Below are 20,573 nucleotides of genomic sequence, written 5' to 3' on the forward strand. Positions count from 1 at the left end.
GAAAGGTTTTATTTCCACCACCCGCCCACCCCTTCCCCCCTCTATCTCCCCTCTGTGTGTCACTGTCGGTATTAGTGATGGTAAATTTGATTCTTTTTACTGAATCGAGTTTTAATGAGTCACTCACCAAAGTGAATCGCATTTTTGAGTCATTTGATTCACTGAGTTAGTTGACCAGAGAGTGCAAAAAATGTACATTTTCACTCAAACTTAATTTGTTTCTCTTTTCATGTAAATCCTACTGCTAAGATGAATGATTCTAAAAGAAAACAACTATTTTATAGAGCAAAAAATAGCAAAAACATTTCTAAAATTAAGCAATTTCCTATCAAAATTGCTTAATAAACATTTATTTTGTTTATTTTTATTTTATTAGTATTTTCCTTAAATGTGTTAAGTATATATTTTCTCATCTAAATGTCTACTGAGCTGTGAGCCAGGGGACGGTAATGCGCCTTAACATTGGTTGCCAACCAAGAAGAAGAAGAAGCTGTGAGCTAGGAGGGAGGGGGTGAGTGAGTCCTGAGTGATTCGCTTACGCTTACGATTCAGCACAGTAAGGGAGGGGGTGAGTAGCTCAAATGTGCTGTTAGCATGTTAGCAGAGCGATGCTACTGTGAACCGAGGAGCTATTGTCTTGATGTGAGCTTCTATTCAGGGTTTTTTCTGCCAGTTCAGAGCAGAAATTATTTTGTTAAGATACTGGATGTTGTGTTTTTCACCACAATTTTAATTATAAGCTAGATACATTGCTGCTAACAGCAACAGGGATGAGTCAGTGAGTCAGTTGAGCTTGTGAATCATGATTCATGAGTCAGTAAAGTGATTCTCGAGTATTGAACGATTCGTTCATGATTCGCGCATCACTAGTCCGTATCCAGCCATTTTCAGCCCGCGTCCTTCTTTCTGTCTGCAAGACTCCCAAGAGAATCATCGGTCCTCTAACATTTTTGGGCTGTGGACTTTTTTCTCCCGGAAGTTGGAATGTGTAAATATTATGATTAGTGGACAGCAATGATTAGCGGATGGATGGAGCTGCTTCCTTTTTTGGCAGCTTCTGCCACAACATACCGGCCATATGTGACTCTGCGCTACTACGTGTCCTTCTCGTGATCGTGTCTCTTCTATGTGCTGATATAGAAGGTATTTTGTAGTGACTAGGCTACAGTGAACTGAATTTGAATGTTATATTTGTCCACTGCAGCACCTTATTTTAATATTGACGCTTCAGAGATTTGGCTTACAAGACATATGGCGTCAATGTGCGCTGCAGGGTCTTATTATGTTGTTGTTGTTTTTTTTTTTTTTAAATCAAACTTTGTGGTTCATCAAACTGAATGGTTGTGTATCATCATTTATTATCTACGCCCCCAACCTCTCTCTCTCACACACATACACACACAAAAGAATTCATTAAATTTTTATCTGAATGCTTTTTACAGCTCTCCAAGTGATTGGTGAAAGTGTGACAGTGGAACAAGGAGGTACTGCTATCTTATCATGTTATGTCACTGGTACCAATGATGACCTGACACAGATTACCTGGCAGAGGAAGACGAGAGAAAAACCTCACAATGACAATTTCCTCACTATCCTACCCAGAGAGGGAGTGCAGTTTGTCAATGGAGGTGATGATCGATTTAAATATATTGGGAATTTTAACAACAATAATGGAACACTCCAGTTATCCAATGCTGCCCTGAAGGATGAAGGCAGCTACACATGCATCTTCACCTTGTTTCCCAGTGGAAATCAGAAGACTGAGATAACTCTAAACTTGCTTGGTATAAAAAACATAAAACAAAACTTTATTTCAAATATTGTGGGTGTTTGTGTGTGAGACAGACATTTTACCATTTTGCTCGCATGTTGACTGATTGTGTGCTGTAACTCTCCTAGTGCCTCCTTTCACAAACATCAAGGACAATCTTCCCACTTTGGGCACTGAAGAGGTTTTATTTGCTACCTGCACGGCTGCTGGATCGAAGCCTCCTGCAGAGGTGAGGTGGCTCACTGGTGCTTTGGGAGACAAAGTGAGGACGACGACAAACTCCACCCAGTATGACAACGATACAACTACCACTGTCAGCTCGTTGTTTGGTGTTCCTACGAGAGAGATTAACGGTCACCAGGTCCAGTGTGTCATCAGTGGTGGCTCACTGTCTACAGACAGAAGTCTCTCCTTCACTATACAGATCTACTGTGAGTATCAGCTGATGATGTAGTTTAATATTTGTCTTCTTTTTTTTATACTGTTGACTTAACAATTTTGATTATTAAATCAAATATTAAAAGTACACATGCACACCCAGGATTAACTGATTAAACTGCAACTGCAAAGCAATACTATATAACTTAATTACTTGCTACCAGTTGATCTGTGTTATCTACTCATGCAACAGAAATAGCTTCATCAATTATGGATAAAATAAAAGTAATAGCTGCACTTTTTTAAAACTATACCCTGCATCTTTGTTTTGAACAAAAGCAGACATAAACCCTCAAAACTTCATACTTTCAGGTAACCTTAAGTGTTAAGAGTTGACATGGTTTTGCTTTTTTTTCTTTGTTCATGAGTTAATTTGTTGATTTTTGTTTTTCCCAGTATGGGATACCAGCTTTATCCTTGTTCTCATGCTACTGTCATTCACTCATGTTGTCACAATAGCTGGATAAAGATTTTGCAAATGATGAGACGAGTAATGGAACCTGATCTGTGTCCTGAGACAGAACCACCCAGTTCAGTTGAAATGCAGAAAACTCAGTAAAGTTGTGCATCAGTGTGTGTACCAGCACGGCTTTGGTAGGGGAAAAGTAGAATTGAAACTATGTCTGTTTAATCAAAGTTCAACTGTGTTTTTTTTTTTAACTTACTAGCAGTTGTGCAATGCACTATTTACATTGGTCATGTGAAATATAGGTTTGCACTATATATTTGCTCTCGGTAAGAGTGCAGATGTTCAGGTTAAAAATTAACTGTCAGCAGCTAAAGGCAAGTGACACGACACCATGGTGCACAGACTAGCTTAAACCTGTTTGTAAAGCTTGACAATGACTTCATTTGTTTCAGATCTGTCCAGTGAAGCAAAAATACTAGAGGCTGTTTTCAAAGTTAAAGCATGTGCTTCCAGTTGTGTGGGTTCTTTTTTTAAATGACACGGTTCATCTGTGGTGTTCTATTTCTGGTTGAAATCCCCATAAAGGCCATGCTTTTAAACAGAGCACCAACATGCTTGAATGTGTATGACAGGATCTCTCCTTGAAACTACATGAAAAGTACCCAAAATGCATTTCTTTGCTTGTTTGTTTTTTACATATTAACACAGGTCTTTCATTCTTTCTTTTTTTGCAGTTTCTCCCACAGAAGTGAACATTAGCGTGATTTCAGAGGACTCGTTCGAGTGTGTGACAGAAGCCAAACCAAATGCAAACTTTATCTGGAGCAGGTAAAGTAGTTTGAATATTGGTTTCAGTTGAAATATTCATTTCATTTCACGGGAGTGGTAATATTAAAGGCACTGAGTCTTCTATAGTGCTTGTCTACTCTCCTAGAGCACTCAAAGCGCTTTATACACACCCATTCACATAAACACTTTCTTCTATGCTTTTAAAGTACTCACTAACTAACATTCACACATATTCATACTCCGATGGATGCAACTTTTTAGTATCTGGCCAGTATCTTCCCCAAGCATGCTTGGCACGCAGACTGGGGGAGCCAAGGATCAAACCACCAACCTTCCATTCAGTAGATGACCATCTCTTCCTCCTGAGCTACAGCCACCCCCCAGGAAAGGGTGTTATCACCAAGCACATGTCAGTAAAGATGGTTTTAGAGTGTTTAGAGTGAATTTTGGACAATAAGCTGCAAACTATAATATCAGATGAAAGTTCAGTGTGAGCACTTTAGGCATATAAGCTGCAATCTGATTAAAATGTTTGTCTTGGATTGCAGAGGTAAGCAGGAGACAAAGAGGAGAGACATTATCTGAAGTTCTATGTACAAGTCGATCAATGTGTTCACCAAACAAGACAGTTGACTGTGAGCACACAATATCCTCATAGTTCCACTGGTTTTGCTGTTTTTAAGCAGGCCTGTGGTTAACCCTCTTGAGGCAGGCGTTGCCGATTTGCAACAGTTAAAAACTAACAACCTGATTACCCCACATACATATTTTATAAAGTTTTTTTTACTCAGAAGTACCACTGCAGGACTTGGTTGTGCATTAGCAACAAAAACTTAATTTGAGCCTGAGAGGGTTAAAACTAGCTGCACAGGCTGAAGTGACCTCATTTTAGTTTTAAAGAAACATGAAGGATGCTTCCAAAAATCTGACCTGCATAGATCCATCCACTCAATGTCGACCATAATTTATAAAACTGCCACCATTAACGTAGATGTTTAGCTTTTAGCACAACTCACATTTTTCTGCCTTCTCTGTACATTTCACGTTCAGGTCTCGTTCATGTTTTTCCAGATCTGGCCAGTCTTTGCTGGAGTCTGCTGTCAAAGCAGATGGTGCAAAGCTACAACTGCTGAGCCTGACCTCTGATCTAAATGGCCTTTATCAGTGTGAAGCATCTAACACATATGGAAGTAAACGTGGTCAGCTCTACGTGCATGTGGCATCAGGTGAGGTCAGCTTGGATTTAGCTGTGCAGTTTGTCCAAATCTTTTTGAACTGGTTTCTGATTTTTTGATTTTAGCTTTTGTGGATGTTGCATCATTCTGATTAGGGCTGGGCCATATCATACCGTTCACGGTAATGCTGGTATAATGTGTTAGGATGCCTGGGTTGTTGACCCAGGGTTTTGAGTTTATGTATTATTTATCATTTCTATTCTTTGGTTTCTTCGTTAGAGTTATGTCTTATGGTTTATGTCTCTGTGTAATCCTTAGTTGCTATATCCCTGTGTCCAGTCAGTGTCTGTCTTCCCTGGTCCCATGTCTTTGTTCCCTCTGTTGCAGTGTATTTGTGTATCTGTGTATTTAAGCCCTGTGTTTCTCTGTGTCCGTGTCGCGATCTACTTGCTGTGTGTTCTGTCAGTCTTCCGGTGTAAGTTTATTTTGACATATCCAGTTATGTTACATTTGAGTTTAGCATTAAAGCTGTTTTGAGTTCAAGTTTTGCCTCCGAGCGTCTGCACCTTGGGTCCTATTCCTGCATGCACACAGCCGGTCATAACATAATGTTAGGCAACGATAAGAAAATGAAATATCGCAATGGAATATGTTTAAAACAAAGGCAGTGCCTTTGTTTTCATACACACATGGCGGAAAAAGTATGGCGGCAAGGGAGAATGCAGGGCGAAAGCAGATTGTTGAATGAAACAGATGAACCTGAATTGGTTTGTAAAAATGGTGCCAACTTCAGTAGTGTGGCACTGGTTTATTATTCATCCATCAGATAGACACCAAAGCACAATTTTTGGTAGAACATTCAAGCGGGCCGAAAAACCTGGGGCTGCACGGCGTCAACACGTTAGCGCCGTCCAGCCCCTCGCATGCGGCGATCCGCGTTAACTCGCTAACGGAGATTTGCCGTCATTTTAACAAGATTAACACTGACAGCACTAGTTTCAATACGACTTTGGTAAGCTACGAAGCAGCACAGCTTGATGGATTGTCGGAGCGATACGTACTGTGCTTTAGCATAATATTACCGTATTGTGTCTGTCTATAACCTCTTTTTAAGTTTTGTCGATATTGTACATCGCTATGCTCAGGATATGTCGGCCCATTTCCACTGGAAATGCCTGTCAAAAATAACTTTTGCATTTGCGCTGTTAAAATTTTATATAGCTTTAATGCACATAAAAACAGTTGCTTGTTTAAGTGAAAATACATTGATGTTTGTTTGTTTTTTGCACTAATAAAGTTTTGGAGTTGTAAAGTGTTTTGTCTCGCGTCAGTTATATCGTCAGTTATATCAAATATATATCGTGATAAATATTTTTGGCCGTATTGCCCTGCCCTAATTCTGATGTTGTTCTGTTTTATTTTCTGTGGACTTCTTTCAAAGGAAATAAATAGAAACTTGAACATCTACTATGACGGATAATGATGGACTTCTGTAGGCACTCCACCCACATACAAATAAGAGGTTAAGAATTGTTTGTAAGCAAATAGCTTAAGGAAATGATTGCCTAACCTTAGAGCCAGCATAAAACAGACAAGTAAATGGATGACTAATGCCCACCCAGTGCAGTATATATTACTCAAGTCAGTTCTACAATTTAAAACTTGCCTTAACATATGATATATTCTGTTCATGGTCTTATGCCTTAGATTGTGCCAGTCTGAGAGATTCTGATTGTGCCATGGGTGCATGTAGTCTTCTTTCGGCTCTTCTCCTTAGAAGCTATGAAAAAATACTTTAAAGAACGATAGTCTGGCTCCTTAAGACTAAACTATGAAGAAATGAGGGTTGGCTCAAAAATTTTTGCTTCTTTTTTCAGACCGTTTAGGGATCAAACTATTTGCCTCATGCTCTAGCATCCTCCTCTTTCCTGCCAACCTCCATGTCCTCTTTTATTACATTCATTAAACATCAGTGCTCCTCTTTCACTTTGTCTTTTTCTTCTGCCTGAGAACTAAATAGTCATCATCTAAAATATGCACTCTCCCTCCTTTGCACACGTCCAAACCATCTCAGTCTCTCTAATTTTGTCTCCAAACGTAGCTTTCCCTCTGATTTACTCATTTCTAATCCTGTCCATCCCAGCCACTCCTGATGAAAATCTGAGCATCTTCAAATGAACAGACTCTAATAGGTTCATTTAGCTTCATTTTAGTGTTGTCAGAATATCAATCAATAACCCCAGAAAAAAAACACATAAATTATAAATTCATTTGCATGTTATGTTTTTCCCCAAGCAAAATATCACTTAGTACTTGGTCGAGAAACCGTCTTTAGAGAGTCCTTTGTGACCTACTATGTGGCCTTGGGTCACTGTCATGCTCCAGGCTGAGGGTAATTGATGGTCATTTTATATTTCTTTCTATTCCAAATATTCACACCGGCAGTTGTCACCTTCTCACCGAAGGTAATCCATTACAGCAGATCTACATTCTTGTCCATGATGTCCTTTGATAACTCTTTGGTCTTTCCCATGGTGCAGAGTTGGAAAAGAAGGAACCAATTCTGTGGTTTCTTCAGTTCAGGTCAGAAGTATCTGTGATTAATTGATTGGTTTAATCTGTCTGTCAGTCCGTTGAAACCAGAATTCTGGCTATTTGTTCTGGACTTTAGGCTGATATTTTGTCTCATTAAAATGAAACTACCATAAAAATTAGAGACAGTTCATTTCTTTCTGCTTTTCCCCAACTGTATCAGACAGCTTTCTCACACCTTTCCCATCTTCTCTTCCTTTATCTTCACCCAAGACTAGAAAAGTTTTCGCCAGAACATTTTTGACCAACAGTACCAGAAGTGATCATTGTTAACCTGCCCTCAACCTACATGAGCTACATGTTTGATTTGTGTATGGTATATGTTTAAGTATTGTCTGAGTCATCTCAATATATGAAACATAAATGCCAGATAATGTAATTCTCATTATATTCTTCATTCTTGTGTCCCTGCAGGATCGTGCTCTGCTGCATGGGCCTTACTTGGTGTTTTGATTTTCCTGAGCATCGTTGGGGCTGCAGTATGGTACTTTTATAAACATGAAGATCAAAGGTACTTCATACATTAACTTGCATGTTTCCAAAATGTAGAATAATATTTAGTAGATCTGACTTTAAAGCATGTGGACCTACTGTCCAAACTGAAGTATAGACTCTTTAATTCAAAGGGGTTGACCAAAAAATGTTTTTATTTTTACTTTCGTTTTTTTTGTTTTTTTTAATATATACACAGTCTCTATTTTGAGGTGTTTGAATTTAAATGGACAGTTTATTTAAAAGCTGTGTGGAATGCTTCTTTAGTTTTTCTTAAATTAAAGAGGAAAATAGTATGGAAGTGTGGGCAAATGAGCTCTTGACGGTAGTTAATCAGGCCACACTTATGCTGCAAAATCAAAGCAATCTTATCAGAGAGAGTGCAAATCATAGGAATGGCCTAATTGGCAGTTTTGATACTTTCTGTGGGGGGAAAAAGTGCACTAGTTAGCGTGTTACAATAGACAATAGCTCCTCGTTTGCCATTGGCCTTTGTTTCACGTATTTGGATATCTGACTTTTAACATTGGGTTACTCATTCACTTGATTGTTTTATTTCAGCGCTATTGCAGTGGTGTTGGAGGGATTTTTAATTAATGTCCCCAAAATTCCAGGCATAGGTTTGCACTTTTTTGGCAGCGTGTCCCAACAAATGAATCAGCTGGTGACAGTGCAGCGCAGCAAGAACAACGTCAGACAGAGGTCAGTAACTGTTAATTTGTTGAAATATGCAGTTTTTTCACTCAAAGTTTAATTTCTCTCTCTGAATATTTTGACGCTAATGACTTTATTTAATGTAAAAATCTTTGTTTTGCAGTTATGGTAGATATATTAGTAGTTTTAGTTTTAAACAAGTCATTTTATTAAATCTGCTCTTCTTAAAAAATGAGTGTGTGTGTTGAATATGATAGAAGTTTAAATGGTCTTTTTAAAATATGCAGATACACTGACGGTCTTTGCATGTTCAGCTAAAATTAAAACCATTTTAAACAAATGTTCTGAACTGTCTACCACAGCAATCTCCCTGACAGCTGTGGAAGCAAAGGATGGACTATATCTGTACTGAAGCTCTCAAGTTCTCAAGTCAGCTGGTAAATGAACAGATGGAGAACCGGTGGACATACTTGGTGTTCGTTTATCTCTCTGCCCCCTTTTTGTTTATCATCTCTTAGTTTTTAATGAAGTTTAGTTATAGCTTTCTTGTCACTACCACAGCATTTAGGGTGTACATACCAGCTCTGGCTAATATGAATGGCAGTTTTTCTGTGACTGTTCACAGAAGATAACTGTTCTTTCTGTTCTTCATCTCCTGATAACACAAGCCGTTAAGCTACTGAGGATAACAACCCACAGGGCTTCTGTTTAAAACAATGTTATCAGTGTTATCAGTAGACCACAGAGACCATTAAGGTTCAGACAGTACAAACAGTCAAGCGAAGCACACCGTCTGAATACCTTGTAATTCCAACCAGTAAGATTACCACATAGTATATAATACTTGAGTAATACAGCCCCACCCTTGTTTGTACATGGGGGTGAAAGCAGATGTTTTGCTCGGATAACCTAACGTAAAGCAACATACAAGGAAATTTGAAAGAGGAAAAAAAATCTTTAAAAAGGTTAGAATGAGACTTTTTTTTTACTGTGTTGAATCATAGGGTTTTTGTTTATTTTTTTTAAATTAATTTTAATAAAATTAAAGGTCTTCACCCTGCTGAAATCTTTTCCTTTAACTGTAAAAAGTAACACGTTGCAGCATTTTCCAGGAGAGTGCAGCTTTCCTGGAAAACGAAAGCTACACTTTCGTTTTCCAGGAAAACTGGAAAATTTGGTTTCTCTCATCAGTCATTAATCGTAATCGGTGTATTTACTAAGATTGGATGCTGCAGTCTTTGTGATCTGTCTCATGTTTCCTGTTTTACTTTGACAGTCCCTGTCCTATGTAAATGTTTTCAGTTTTGCTTCCCCTTCGTCTTGTAACGCTTCATTACTCCCAGCTGTGCACTCCTCCTTTGTCTCGTTCCCTCATTACACCTCTGTGTATTTAAGCCCTGTGTTTTCCTTGTTCTGTGTCGTGTTGTACCCTCACTGTGCTGTGTTTTCGTCTCTCTGTTTCTGGTAGCATTCTAGTTCTCTGTTCGCAGTTTTGTTTCCCAGTTCCCCAGTTTTTCTAGTTAGTGCTTCGTGCTTTGAGTTTCTAGTTTTAGTTTCCTTGAATTCATATTCAAGTTTCCAAGTTTCAGTCTCCAAGTCCAGCATTTGAGTCCTACATCCTGCTGCACACAGCACACCTTGACAACGTATTGTTATTAGTTTGCCCTTTGATGTTATCTTTCTGTTTTCCTTATCTTCACTTCCTGTCATAATGCGCAGTGTGAGGAATGATTTAATAAAGGAACTGATAAGCAAAAGTAAACAGTTAAATTCAGGCACAGATCCAAAGTAAGCATAGGGTAATTGATACAGAAGTAAAAGCAAAGATTTGTCCAGGTGTGATCTCCCTTCATGAATCACCACCTTATCACGGTGAAGGGGTTTGCGTGTCCTTCTGATCCCAGGAGCTTTGTTGTCGAGGACAGTTTGGTCCTGGTAGGGTCTCCCTAGGTAAATTGGTCATGGGTAAAGGGCCAGACCAAGTGTGATTCAAAAGAGTTTGATGATGAGAAGTTACTTGACAGAATCTTGGTTACCAGGGCCCCTTCATAAAGCCAGGCTTAGTCAAGGGGCTTTTTATTAAAAACCTATTATTCATGGGTCCTGGCTGACCCCAGTTACTCCAGTGAACCATCACCTGCTGGAGGGGCCATAGTGGTCCAGTGTTATGTGAATCGGGTGCTAAAACTGGTTTGTGATATATGGTGATAATCAAGTGTTCCTTTTTGAGCAGTGTACTTTGTTGAGTATCATACATAATGAGATGGAAAGGTTTTCTAAAATATCCACTCAGGCAAAACAAGCTTTGTTAATGATTCATAACTCCAGCTGCTGTAGGTGGAGAGCAGTGACCAGTCTATAAAGTCACACTTCATACATGGATTTATGAAATTTATTGCTAATTAACAAACATTCATTGTTTTATGATTAAAATTTTTTCCCCACCACATTGGTCACCAGAGATGGGCAGTAAGGCGTTACAAGTAACGCCTTACTGTAATCTGATTACTTTTTCAGGTAACGAGTAAAGTAAGGGATTACCATTGCAAAAACGGTAATTAGATTACCGTTACTTTCCTGTAGGAACGCTGTGTTACTGCGTTACTAAAACCGTGATTTTTTTTTTTTTTTTTGTGTGAGACTGTCTCATGAAAGTGACGTAAGCGAGTGCTACATTCGTGACAACAGCTGTGTGCAGATCAACAACGGATCATATATCGAGTGCGGGAGAGAGTATGAGCATGCAGCGTTTAAAGCATGGAAGTACTGACCTTATTTTGAGTTTGATTCCATAAAAAGTGACAAAAACATTAGTGTCCGTTGTGCGTGGGAAGAAAACTTCTTTTTACAGTGGAAAAAAACCCCCTAAACCTCCAAGCAAGCACCGAGTGCGCTACCACGTAATGGGAAACTCACAGAGAAACTCGCGGATTCTGCGGTACACCTGCACCAGGGCAAACCTCCGCCTACCCCACTCCTGCTTTACAGGTGAAAATAGAGCAACAGGACCGCTGAGTCTTTGACTTTATTTATTTTCTGCTGTGTTTTACTTGCATCTATTTGAAAGAGTGAGTGTAAACACAAAAAAAATATATTTTATGTGCTGGAATGTGCAGAAAATAAGTTTAAATGTTAAACTAATTTATTCAAGTCAGAGAATGTTGCATATAGTTAAATTTTTTGCTTGATGCATAAAGTTAAAAGATTAAAACTAATAAAACACGTTTTAAAAAGAGACTTTTCCATTTGATTACATTTTGTATGATGGATTATGCAGAAAAAGTAGAATTAGGCTGAAAGATCTATCACTTTATCACCTACTCAGGTTGTAAATCGTGTTTTTAAAAAGTAACTAAGTAATTAATTACTTTTGAAAATAAGTAATCAGTAAAGTAATATGATTACTTTTTTGGGGAATTAATTGGTAATTAGTTACTGATTACTTTTTTCAAGTAACTTGACCAACACTGTTGGTCACTGACTGAAATATTATGTGATAGATTAGAAGGTGGGCATTTTGTTAGTGTGATGTCAAGTTTACATTTTTTTTTAATGATTTTCCATGTTTTCATGTGTTAAGTGCATATTCTAAATTATTATCATTAAATTCTGAGGTTTTTTTTTTTTTTTTTTTAAATGTTCTAGTCTTGTTGAGTCACAGTTTCCATTGTCTCAGTGGTCATGATGGTACTTATGTGAATGTTTGAGTATAAAACTTACAATGTTTACAGTTTTAAACCAGTCAAGCAGACATGTCAGCACTGCAGCTATTAATAATAGCTATTAAAACAATACCTCTTTTTATACTAGAAATGTATTCTGGTACTGCCTTAAGTTTTTGTTTTGGCTGCTTCACTTTTGTAAAAGGTTAATTAGCATATTTAACAGCTGTTTATAAACAAGCTTCTAAAGTCATGTCAATGAAACCCTCTGTTTTGTGTTGAATTCATTTGTGAACTACGAGTATACAAACTTAAGACAGAAAGCAAAGTCAGCAAAAACAGAATTTATGAAATGTGCAGTGTCAAAGGTCACATTATACTTTCATGTTTTCGCAGATCTGTTGATTTGCTGTTTGCAGTTCAGGAAAACTTGAGGGGTTTACTTACATTTAATGTAAATGACTCTGAATTGGATGGTGGCTGGTTGGAGGGCATACTGTATGTATTATTACATGTTGCCTACCTTCAGTACCGGAAGGGGGCCACAGCAGCATGTTGTTTTATTTTTATTTTAGGATAGAAACTGTTGACTCATTTTGTCTGGATCTTGTTGCTGAATTTGCGTTTAGATTTAATAATGGATGTAAAGATATTTTTTGCCTTTTGCATAGCTGAGTATGGTAAATTCAGTTACATAAATTTTAATCCTTGTTAGCATTAGCAACACTTGCGTGTGTATTTTAACTCTACACTTTATATTATTTATCAAGTTTTTGTTCTTTTCTTTAAACCTAACAATGAAGACATGACACTTTCTGTTTTCTAAACCTTTTGAAAAAGTAAGATCAGTAAAACTGTTTTAATTTTTAATGTATATCCATGCACTGCACATGATAACAGTGGTTCTCAAGCTGTGGAACATGGACCAGGTATTGAAGCATCATGGGAAAAAAAGTTTTTGATTGTTTTTTGTTGTTTTTGTAAAGGTCATTAAAAAACAAGAGCCTGTTGCTCTTATTGTCAACTTTTAACTAAAATTCATCTTGTATCTTTTTGATTTGTTAATGACTGTTTAATTACTTGACTAATTACAAACTCCTTGGTGTGGGCAAAAAAATTTTTTTTTTTAATTATTTATTTTTGCATTTGTAATTTTGGCATGTCAGAAAGTTTGAGAACCAATGTGTTAAAGCAGAAAACGATTTATCACCATTAATTATTATTATATTTTAATACCAAATAGCCTATACTGGTGCCTCAAATGGCTGAAGAAGTTTTACATTTATTTCATTTTTTTTGTGTGTTGTTTTGCTCTTTTTGTAGTTTTAGATCTGTTGCAGTGTTTGATCAATGACTGTAGAAAACATGGACGACGCGATAGCTCCCAAAAAATGAAGCCAAAACGTCTCTGTCGCCCCCTGGTGTCTGGCTGAAGTGTAGGTCATAAACCTCGCCTCCTCCATGTTAGTGGATATGATTCTTTCTTTTGTTATCAATAGTTCTCATCGCGTTGATTCATGTCTAAGGGGTCTCCTTTCCCATAAGTCTGATTCTAATTACTAACGGGGCGATGTTAAATTGGGGTGTAACATCATCATAGCAGCTTTGACTGACAGCTGCAGTCACGGGGAAACTTGCGTATCTCTGTTCAGGAATAGCAGATCGAGCATAGGCTCTGAGAGGAGGGCCAGCGTTTACGTTACAAAACCACGACCGAGTGTTTTAACCTGACAGCCTGAGGTGTTCTTCAGTAAACTGGACAACCCGACAGAAGGATCCGAGGCCCTGCTGCACTTTTTCAGTAAGTTAAACGTGTTTGTAAGATCATCCGTAACTACCGTCCTTAGCTAGCTCCTGAGACCTAGCTAAAATGAGCACGCGGCTGTCGGGGAAACGTGTTTTTAAAGTTCGTTTAGCTAATCCGTGCAGATGAATGAATTTACCCTGACTAAAGAAATCAAGAGAAACGTCCCGAGTTGCTCAGTCACTAATTACCGTTACTGTACTTTTATTACAAGTATTATACTGTAAAAGCAACAGGTTGCACTCTGCTTCAGCTCAGAGCTGCAGAGCTGATTATTAAATATATTCAAACAGCAGCATGTTTTCAGTCTCTTGTAGGGTTGCCAACTCCCTGAAAAATAAATAAGGGACACCTCGTGGCCAGGGCCGGGCGACCCAGTTGTCTTCACCCTTCCCAGTGTGGTGAATTTTCTAGCGCTTTTTTTGTGTGTGAAATTATTTTTTTTAACCATTTGACTTTAAGTTGATTTAAGTAGATGCATATTCTATTCTTTGTGATATGAACACATGTGAAACAAATGATCATTTAGCCATTTATTTTTAGCTCAAAATGACAACATTAACACAGTAAAACAGGCCTCTTTCTTAAACAGAAGCCTGTCATGCTTAACTTTTGAGAATATAAGTAAATCTTTCTTTAAAAGAACTTTGTCCTGCTTAACTTAAAATAATAGAAAACAATAGAAAGAAAAATATTCTTGTAACAGTGCACATTTAGTGCATTTAGTACAATTGGCTTCAGTTGAGGTATTATTTCAGCTTTTCTAATGCTAATCAGCTGCTCCTGTTTGTAAACCCGCTTGTTCACATGATTACGCATCTTAACTCATCATCATTATTCATCTATGTATTACTTTTATGTATTAGTTATCAATTTGTTGTAATCATCTATCCTTGCAGTTGTTTATTACACAAAATAAGTTATATTATCACACTTCTGGCCACATAGCGCTGATATTCACTGCACATGCCCATATTAACTTTTTCCAGCCAGGTGTTTTGCTTTTCCCATTCTTCCCTTTCTCTGAGGGGAACAAACATTGCTGCTCTAATGCTGGGCTCACACTGTGCGGTTTCAGGCCCATTTTGAGCCGATTTTTGAGTGATCGGACCGATTTTGGCCTTCATTGTGCGTCGTGTAGTATACGTGGGGTAACGAGAAGTGATTAACACCTCACGACCAGCTCCCGATCATCAATCGCTCGTGAGGGTGTCACCTAGGGCTGCCACAAACGATTATTTTGATAGTCGACTAGTCACCGATTATTTTTGCGATTAGTTGACTAATCAGATCATCATCCACTGGACGTAAAACTACAGCTTATATAACTATCATTAGCTTACAGCTTTAAGCTTTTAAGGTGCTAACTAAAAATAAAGACAAGATGATAGTTTATTAAATTTTAATGAAATTTGCAGATTGTTTCGGTAAAGTTTAATAAACTCCTTGCTATCTAAAATATAACAGGACACCGGAGTATATTCTCCAGCATCTGCTTGACGTTCATTCAGCTGTGTAAAAACTATAACTTTAATCTCAGCCAAACCGATTTACTCAGGAACAAATAAAATACTAAAAAAAAAAAAAAAAAAAAAAAGCCAAACAAAAACATTTTTAATTTATCTAAGTGACTCATATATATTTAACCTGAGTCGCGAAAGACGGCGGTGGGTTTGAAAACAATTTGCCGGGAGTCCGGTGTTCTCACGGCGCTAGTGACCTAGCCCCCGGCTAGCTATCGAGCTAGTGGGTAACAGACGTCTCCGAAAACGTCGGAGCGCTTTTGAAAATATGTGGTGTCCTGATAAACTGAGCCGATATTTGAGGTTTACACAGCTACATTCTCGCCTGAAAATATGTTAAACGTTTATTTTGTGACCCAGAAAGAATAATAAGAGTAATATTAAAACTAACTAGCTACCGCCATTGTTGGAAACTAAGCTGGGCCGCGCTATGAATTCTGGGACACAGCTACTTCTTCTTCTTCGGGGTTTAACGGCAGCTGGAATCCTTGTACATGCAGTGCTGCCATCTTCTGTTTCAGTCCGTTATTACACTCTTAAATCCTGCTATTATTCCTGCGTCTTTTGCGATCTTACAAAGCTTCAAACGATACGTCGACTATTAAATCAGTCGTCGACGATTTTGATAGTCGACGTAATCGTGACTAGTTGACAAATCGTGGCAGCCCTAGTGTCACCACAGGCGCTCACACTGCTCACGCGCAAACGTTGGTGAAAAAGACGGAGCAGCACGGCAGTGCCGCGTGTGATCTGGACACAAGCGATGGAGGCACAACTTGTAGAACTTTGGAAAGCTCATCCGAGCCTTTTCCATGTGGCATCACAAAATTATCACGACCACAACAACCGTGAAAATAGTTGGATTTACATTGGTGCTCAATCACAGCTGCCTGATCAATGTTTTTCATTAGCAATTTAGCAAAGTTGATGGTGGTGGTGTGTCTGTGTGAGTGAAAGACAGAGAGAGAGAGCGACAGATTTTCTGTTATAACCTTAATTTTATGGACGCACAGTGTGAGCACTCAGGTCGCATCAGAGCATCGGGCGGTATAGTGTGAGACCTGCATCGTGACCTACCAACTTCTAACCCCTGCGAGTCAATCGTGCAGTTTGAGCAGGAGCTGAATAACGTGACTGAAAAAAATCGCACAGTGTTTGCCCAGCTTTAGGTGTACTGTCATCCGAGACTTGCACCGCAGTGTCGGCGTTTGTTTCCCTGTTGGCCATGCTTCTTGTTGTGGTCATCTGTTGTCTTCCGGTATTTTCTCCGCAAGCGACCTTTCCTCGACCAATGAGATGAGCGGTAATCTGAATTGTCATACTCGAATTGTCATAAGTGTGCTGTCAGCTCATTGGTCACAAAGCAGGAGAGGGGCTGGGAATTATGTTTTCAAACAAAGTGTTAATTCCATTAAAAGTTATAGACTACTTTTGATTATCACTGTATTACGGGACAAAGTGCGTCCCTTATTAGCTCAATACGGGACGTGTACTTTTGTTTCGAAATACGGGACGATTCCGTTTTTTAAGGGACGGTTGGCAACCCTAGTCTCTTGCCACATCTTTAAAGACAGTAACACCAATTTATTTTTTTAAAGCTTGTACTTCAGTAACTCCTCATTAATAAGTAACTATGGATTGAACCGTAGAACTGAAAAAAAATGTAAGAGAAGAGCTTCAGATCCTGGGTGTGTGAGGACAGAGAAGGATCAGCTTTATTTGGGATTTGAAAGATAAACTTCATATTTCAGTTTGTGATGATTCTGTTCTCGTTGTGATTACAGGAGCTGCCCTCAGATTTGGACCTCAGCACCAACCAGTGAGAGCAGACAGATCATCCATCATGTTCACATGTTAGCTGCAAAATGAACTGATGAAAACAGTACAAAGGTTAAAGTACCACATGTGCTGTCAGTGAAAGCTGCAGCTGTTTTATTGACAAAGTTAAAGACAAAAAGTCAAAAGGACTAATCACCCATGTAACTGTGTCACTATATATCAGCATTAACAGGACCTCAGCTTGGTTTTTCAGCGAGCTGCTGATCTCAGACCTGCACAGCTTCTGTTTTAAACACTTGATGTACTCAGCTGCATGAAGAGCACAGCTGATTTTCTCTGACACAATTAAATAAAACCTGATGAAGCTCAAAGGTCATCACTTGTATGTCAAACTACAAACTTGTGATCTGGAATTCCTTTACAGTTTTTTGCACATTAAAAAAAACGAGTATTTATAACATTACACAAACCAAAGGTCTCCATCACAGTGTTCATGAAATGCTGGGTTTATCCATCTCCTGGGATCGGCCTGCGGTGGAGCTCTGAAGATTTCCCTGTGAGGGAGCTGCTGGTGAAGATCATGAGTCCTGCTTGATCAGTGCAATGAGCTTCAGTGTTCCTGGTGATTCTTAAATGAAGCCTCTCTCAGTGGGTCAACAGAACATCTGGCACAGGACAGCTGTGCCAGATGTTCACCTACAACCTCACCTGCAGTCAGCCTGGAATCCAGAGCCACACCACCAATCTCAGGATTTTCTATAAGTCAGGTGTGGCCAGTGCTATCCTCTATGATGTTGCATGCTGGGGCGGCAGGTTGAGGGTTGCTGATGCCGACAGAGTCAATAAACTGATCCATAAGGCCAGTAATGTTGTGTGTATGGAGCTGCACTCTTTTAAGGTGGTGTCGAAGAGGCCATTTACCATTTACAATGTTGTCCAAGATAAGGACAATGTTGGACAATACCAATACCTCCCACCCGGGTGAATTTTGTACATTACATGAATTAAATAAAATAGACAATCTGAAAATTTTAAATGAAAAATCTGAAATGTACATTGTCCTGGTGGGTGTTAGAGTGTCTAGAAGAGTCCTGTCTCAGTCGGTTTTGTTTTCTGTTTTTCTTAATGTTACTGTACTGGAGCAACTGTAACTTGCATAATTTCCCTAGGGATTAATAAAGTATTCTGATTGTGATTCTGATAAAGCTTGAAGCAGCTCTGGCTGTTAGAACCAGCACTGAGTACTGTTAATTTATACAGTGTTTATACAGCATATCCTTGCCTGTGATTCATTCATCAGGAGATTTTTTTATGTGCACATGTTTTCAGTTATTGTATCTCTTGGCTTAATTACAGCCTTAGCAGCATCTCTAAGAAGAAGACCGCTGTAAACCTTTTGCCAATAATCAGAAAAAAGACTATTGATCCAGGTGGTATTCTTGGGAGTTTAACACCAAAACTGAACTCAAGCAGTGAATTCTCATCAGACTGGATTTAATAATTAATAATGCATCTTCTCTCTTTCTCTCTCTCTTTCTCTGTCTAGCTACCTATCTATTCACCTTGTCTGTAAAGATAAGTATGACTGCAGTGATCTGCACAACATATTATAAAGAATAAAAACTATATGAATAACTTTACTCCTCTTAAATATAAAACATAAAGCAAGTACAAGTGTGTACAAGTTACAGACATATTAAAATAAATGAACTCAAATCAGTAGTGTCATCTACAGTCTTCACAACGGGGAATGATTAATCCGTTAAGAAAAGAAGAAAAACATGAAGCAAAATTTAAAAAGTGAATAAATAAGTAAAAATGCAAGTGAAACTAATCCTAAACTGAGCATACTGAAATTATGGATAGTTTTGGTACAACTATAATTTTTACTCTATTCTTACTAATATTTACTGGAACACCTACATGTCTTGGCTAATGCTTGTGAAAAATAAAGAAACTGTTGAAGGAAGCATGTAGACTAAAAATGTATAAACCATTATGGTCAATTCACCGAATTCTCAGTTAAACTGAAGCATGTGAAAGAACAATACACTGGCTTGTGTGATAAGACAAGGCAAGTATTATTGTTCTGCACCAATAATACCTGCAGTGTTTTCAGTAATTCAGGAAGGTCAACAAAGGAATCCTGTCTATGCTTTCATTTTCCATTGCATTTCCAAGTCACTCACTCGTTCCAGTTTTTCCTGTGGGACACAAAGCACAAAGGAAGGAGGGCACCTCCTTCCTTTGTGCTTTGTCTTTCTCCTCTAGGTTTTTACTCATGTGATCCATTACCAGAGCTGGGAATTTTAAAGTCAATCATCAGCTATGTTTGAATATTAAAAACACATACCGCTACATACGTTTCCTAATAGTTTTTCCTTGTCCAGAAGATGGACTACAACATGTGTACAGTGGGGCAAAAAAGTATTTAGTCAGCCACCGATTGTGCAAGTTCCCCCACTTAAAATGATGACAGAGGTCAGTAATTTGCACCAGAGGTACACTTCAACTGTGAGAGACAGAATGTGAAAAAAAAAATCCATGAATTAACGTCATGTGGTCAGATGAAACCAAAGTAGAACTTTTTGGTATAAACTCAACTCGTCGTGTTTGGAGGAAGAAGAATACTGAGTTGCATCCCAAGAACACCATACCTACTGTGAAGCATGGGGGTGGAAACATCATGCTATGGGGCTGTTTTTCTGCCAAGGGGACAGGACGACTGATCCGTGTTAAGGACAGAATGAATGGGGCCATGTATCGTGAGATTTTGAGCCAAAACCTCCTTCCATCAGTGAGAACTTTGAAGATGAAACGAGGCTGGGTCTTCCAACATGACAATGATCCAAAACACACCGCCCGGGCAACAAAGGAGTGGCTCCGTAAGAAGCATTTGAAAGTCCTGGAGTGGCCTAGCCAGTCTCCAGACCTCAACCCCATAGAAAATCTGTGGCGGGAGTTGAAAGTCCGTGTTGCTCGGCGACAGCCCCAAAACATCACTGCTCTCGAGAAGATCTGCATGGAGGAATGGGCCAAAATACCAGCTACTGTGTGCAAACCTGGTAAAGACCTATAGTAAACGTTTGACCTCTGTTATTGCCAACAAAGGTTATGTTACAAAGTATTGAGTTGTATTTTTGTTATTGACCAAATACTTATTTTCCACCCTGATTTACGAATAAATTCTTTACAAATCCTACCATGTGGATTCATGGATTTTTTTTTCACATTCTGTCTCTCACAGTTGAAGTGTACCTCTGGTGCAAATTACTGACCTCTGTCATCATTTTAGGTGGGGGAACTTGCACAATCGGTGGCTGACTAAATACTTTTTTGCCCCACTGTATCTTACTTACAGTTTTGTATCACCCAGGCCATTTAAAAGAGAACCATGTTATGACAAAAACTGAAAGAGAAAATAACATATAAATAAATGAAATGAAAAACATGATTTGCTACAGTTTCTAGTTAGCTCAGTGAAG

General features: G+C 38.6%; 1 protein-coding gene across 10 annotated transcripts; it reads left to right on the forward strand.

The window, feature by feature from the left end:
* Positions 1-855: 855 nt before the first annotated feature.
* LOC146556676 (nectin-3-like) lies at positions 856-19,562 on the forward strand. Of its 10 annotated transcripts, none has more exons than XR_014889012.1 (10): positions 856-1,143; positions 1,443-1,784; positions 1,900-2,202; positions 3,353-3,446; positions 4,458-4,633; positions 7,589-7,685; positions 8,228-8,368; positions 8,683-8,757; positions 13,306-13,783; positions 17,094-19,558. XR_014889012.1 is itself a non-coding variant. In XM_085250025.1 (9 exons), the coding sequence occupies exons 1-9, from the start codon at positions 1,026-1,028 to the stop codon at positions 17,176-17,178; spliced, it is 1,431 nt and encodes a 476-aa protein (XP_085106151.1). In that variant the 5' UTR covers positions 856-1,025; the 3' UTR covers positions 17,179-19,557. The 10 variants fall into 10 exon arrangements, 6 of the variants coding, with proteins under 6 accessions (XP_085106151.1, XP_085106152.1, XP_085106153.1 ...); XR_014889011.1 differs by lacking the exon at positions 17,094-19,558 and having other exon boundaries at positions 13,306-13,445; positions 13,635-15,383; XR_014889014.1 differs by lacking the exon at positions 13,306-13,783 and having other exon boundaries at positions 8,281-8,368; positions 17,094-17,160.
* Positions 19,563-20,573: the final 1,011 nt, after the last annotated feature.

This window comes from Mchenga conophoros, linkage group LG16 (genome assembly GCF_057382185.1).
Source record: "Mchenga conophoros isolate Kocher_MC1m ecotype Shallow Benthic linkage group LG16, M_conophoros_male_GT1.1, whole genome shotgun sequence".
In the NCBI taxonomy this organism is placed as follows: Eukaryota; Metazoa; Chordata; class Actinopteri; order Cichliformes; family Cichlidae; genus Mchenga; species Mchenga conophoros.

What these genes read in the sequence shown, in the direction of transcription:
- LOC146556676 (XM_085250025.1), top strand. Translation starts at nt 1,026, where the DNA reads ATGGATGGAGCTGCTTCCTTTTTTGGCAGCTTCTGCCACAACATACCG. An exon ending in GATAACTCTAAACTTGCTTG is followed by an intron (nt 1,785 to 1,899) that starts GTATAAAAAACA and finishes TAACTCTCCTAG; the next exon opens with TGCCTCCTTTCACAAACATC. An exon ending in CTTCACTATACAGATCTACT is followed by an intron (nt 2,203 to 3,352) that starts GTGAGTATCAGC and finishes CTTTTTTTGCAG; the next exon opens with TTTCTCCCACAGAAGTGAAC.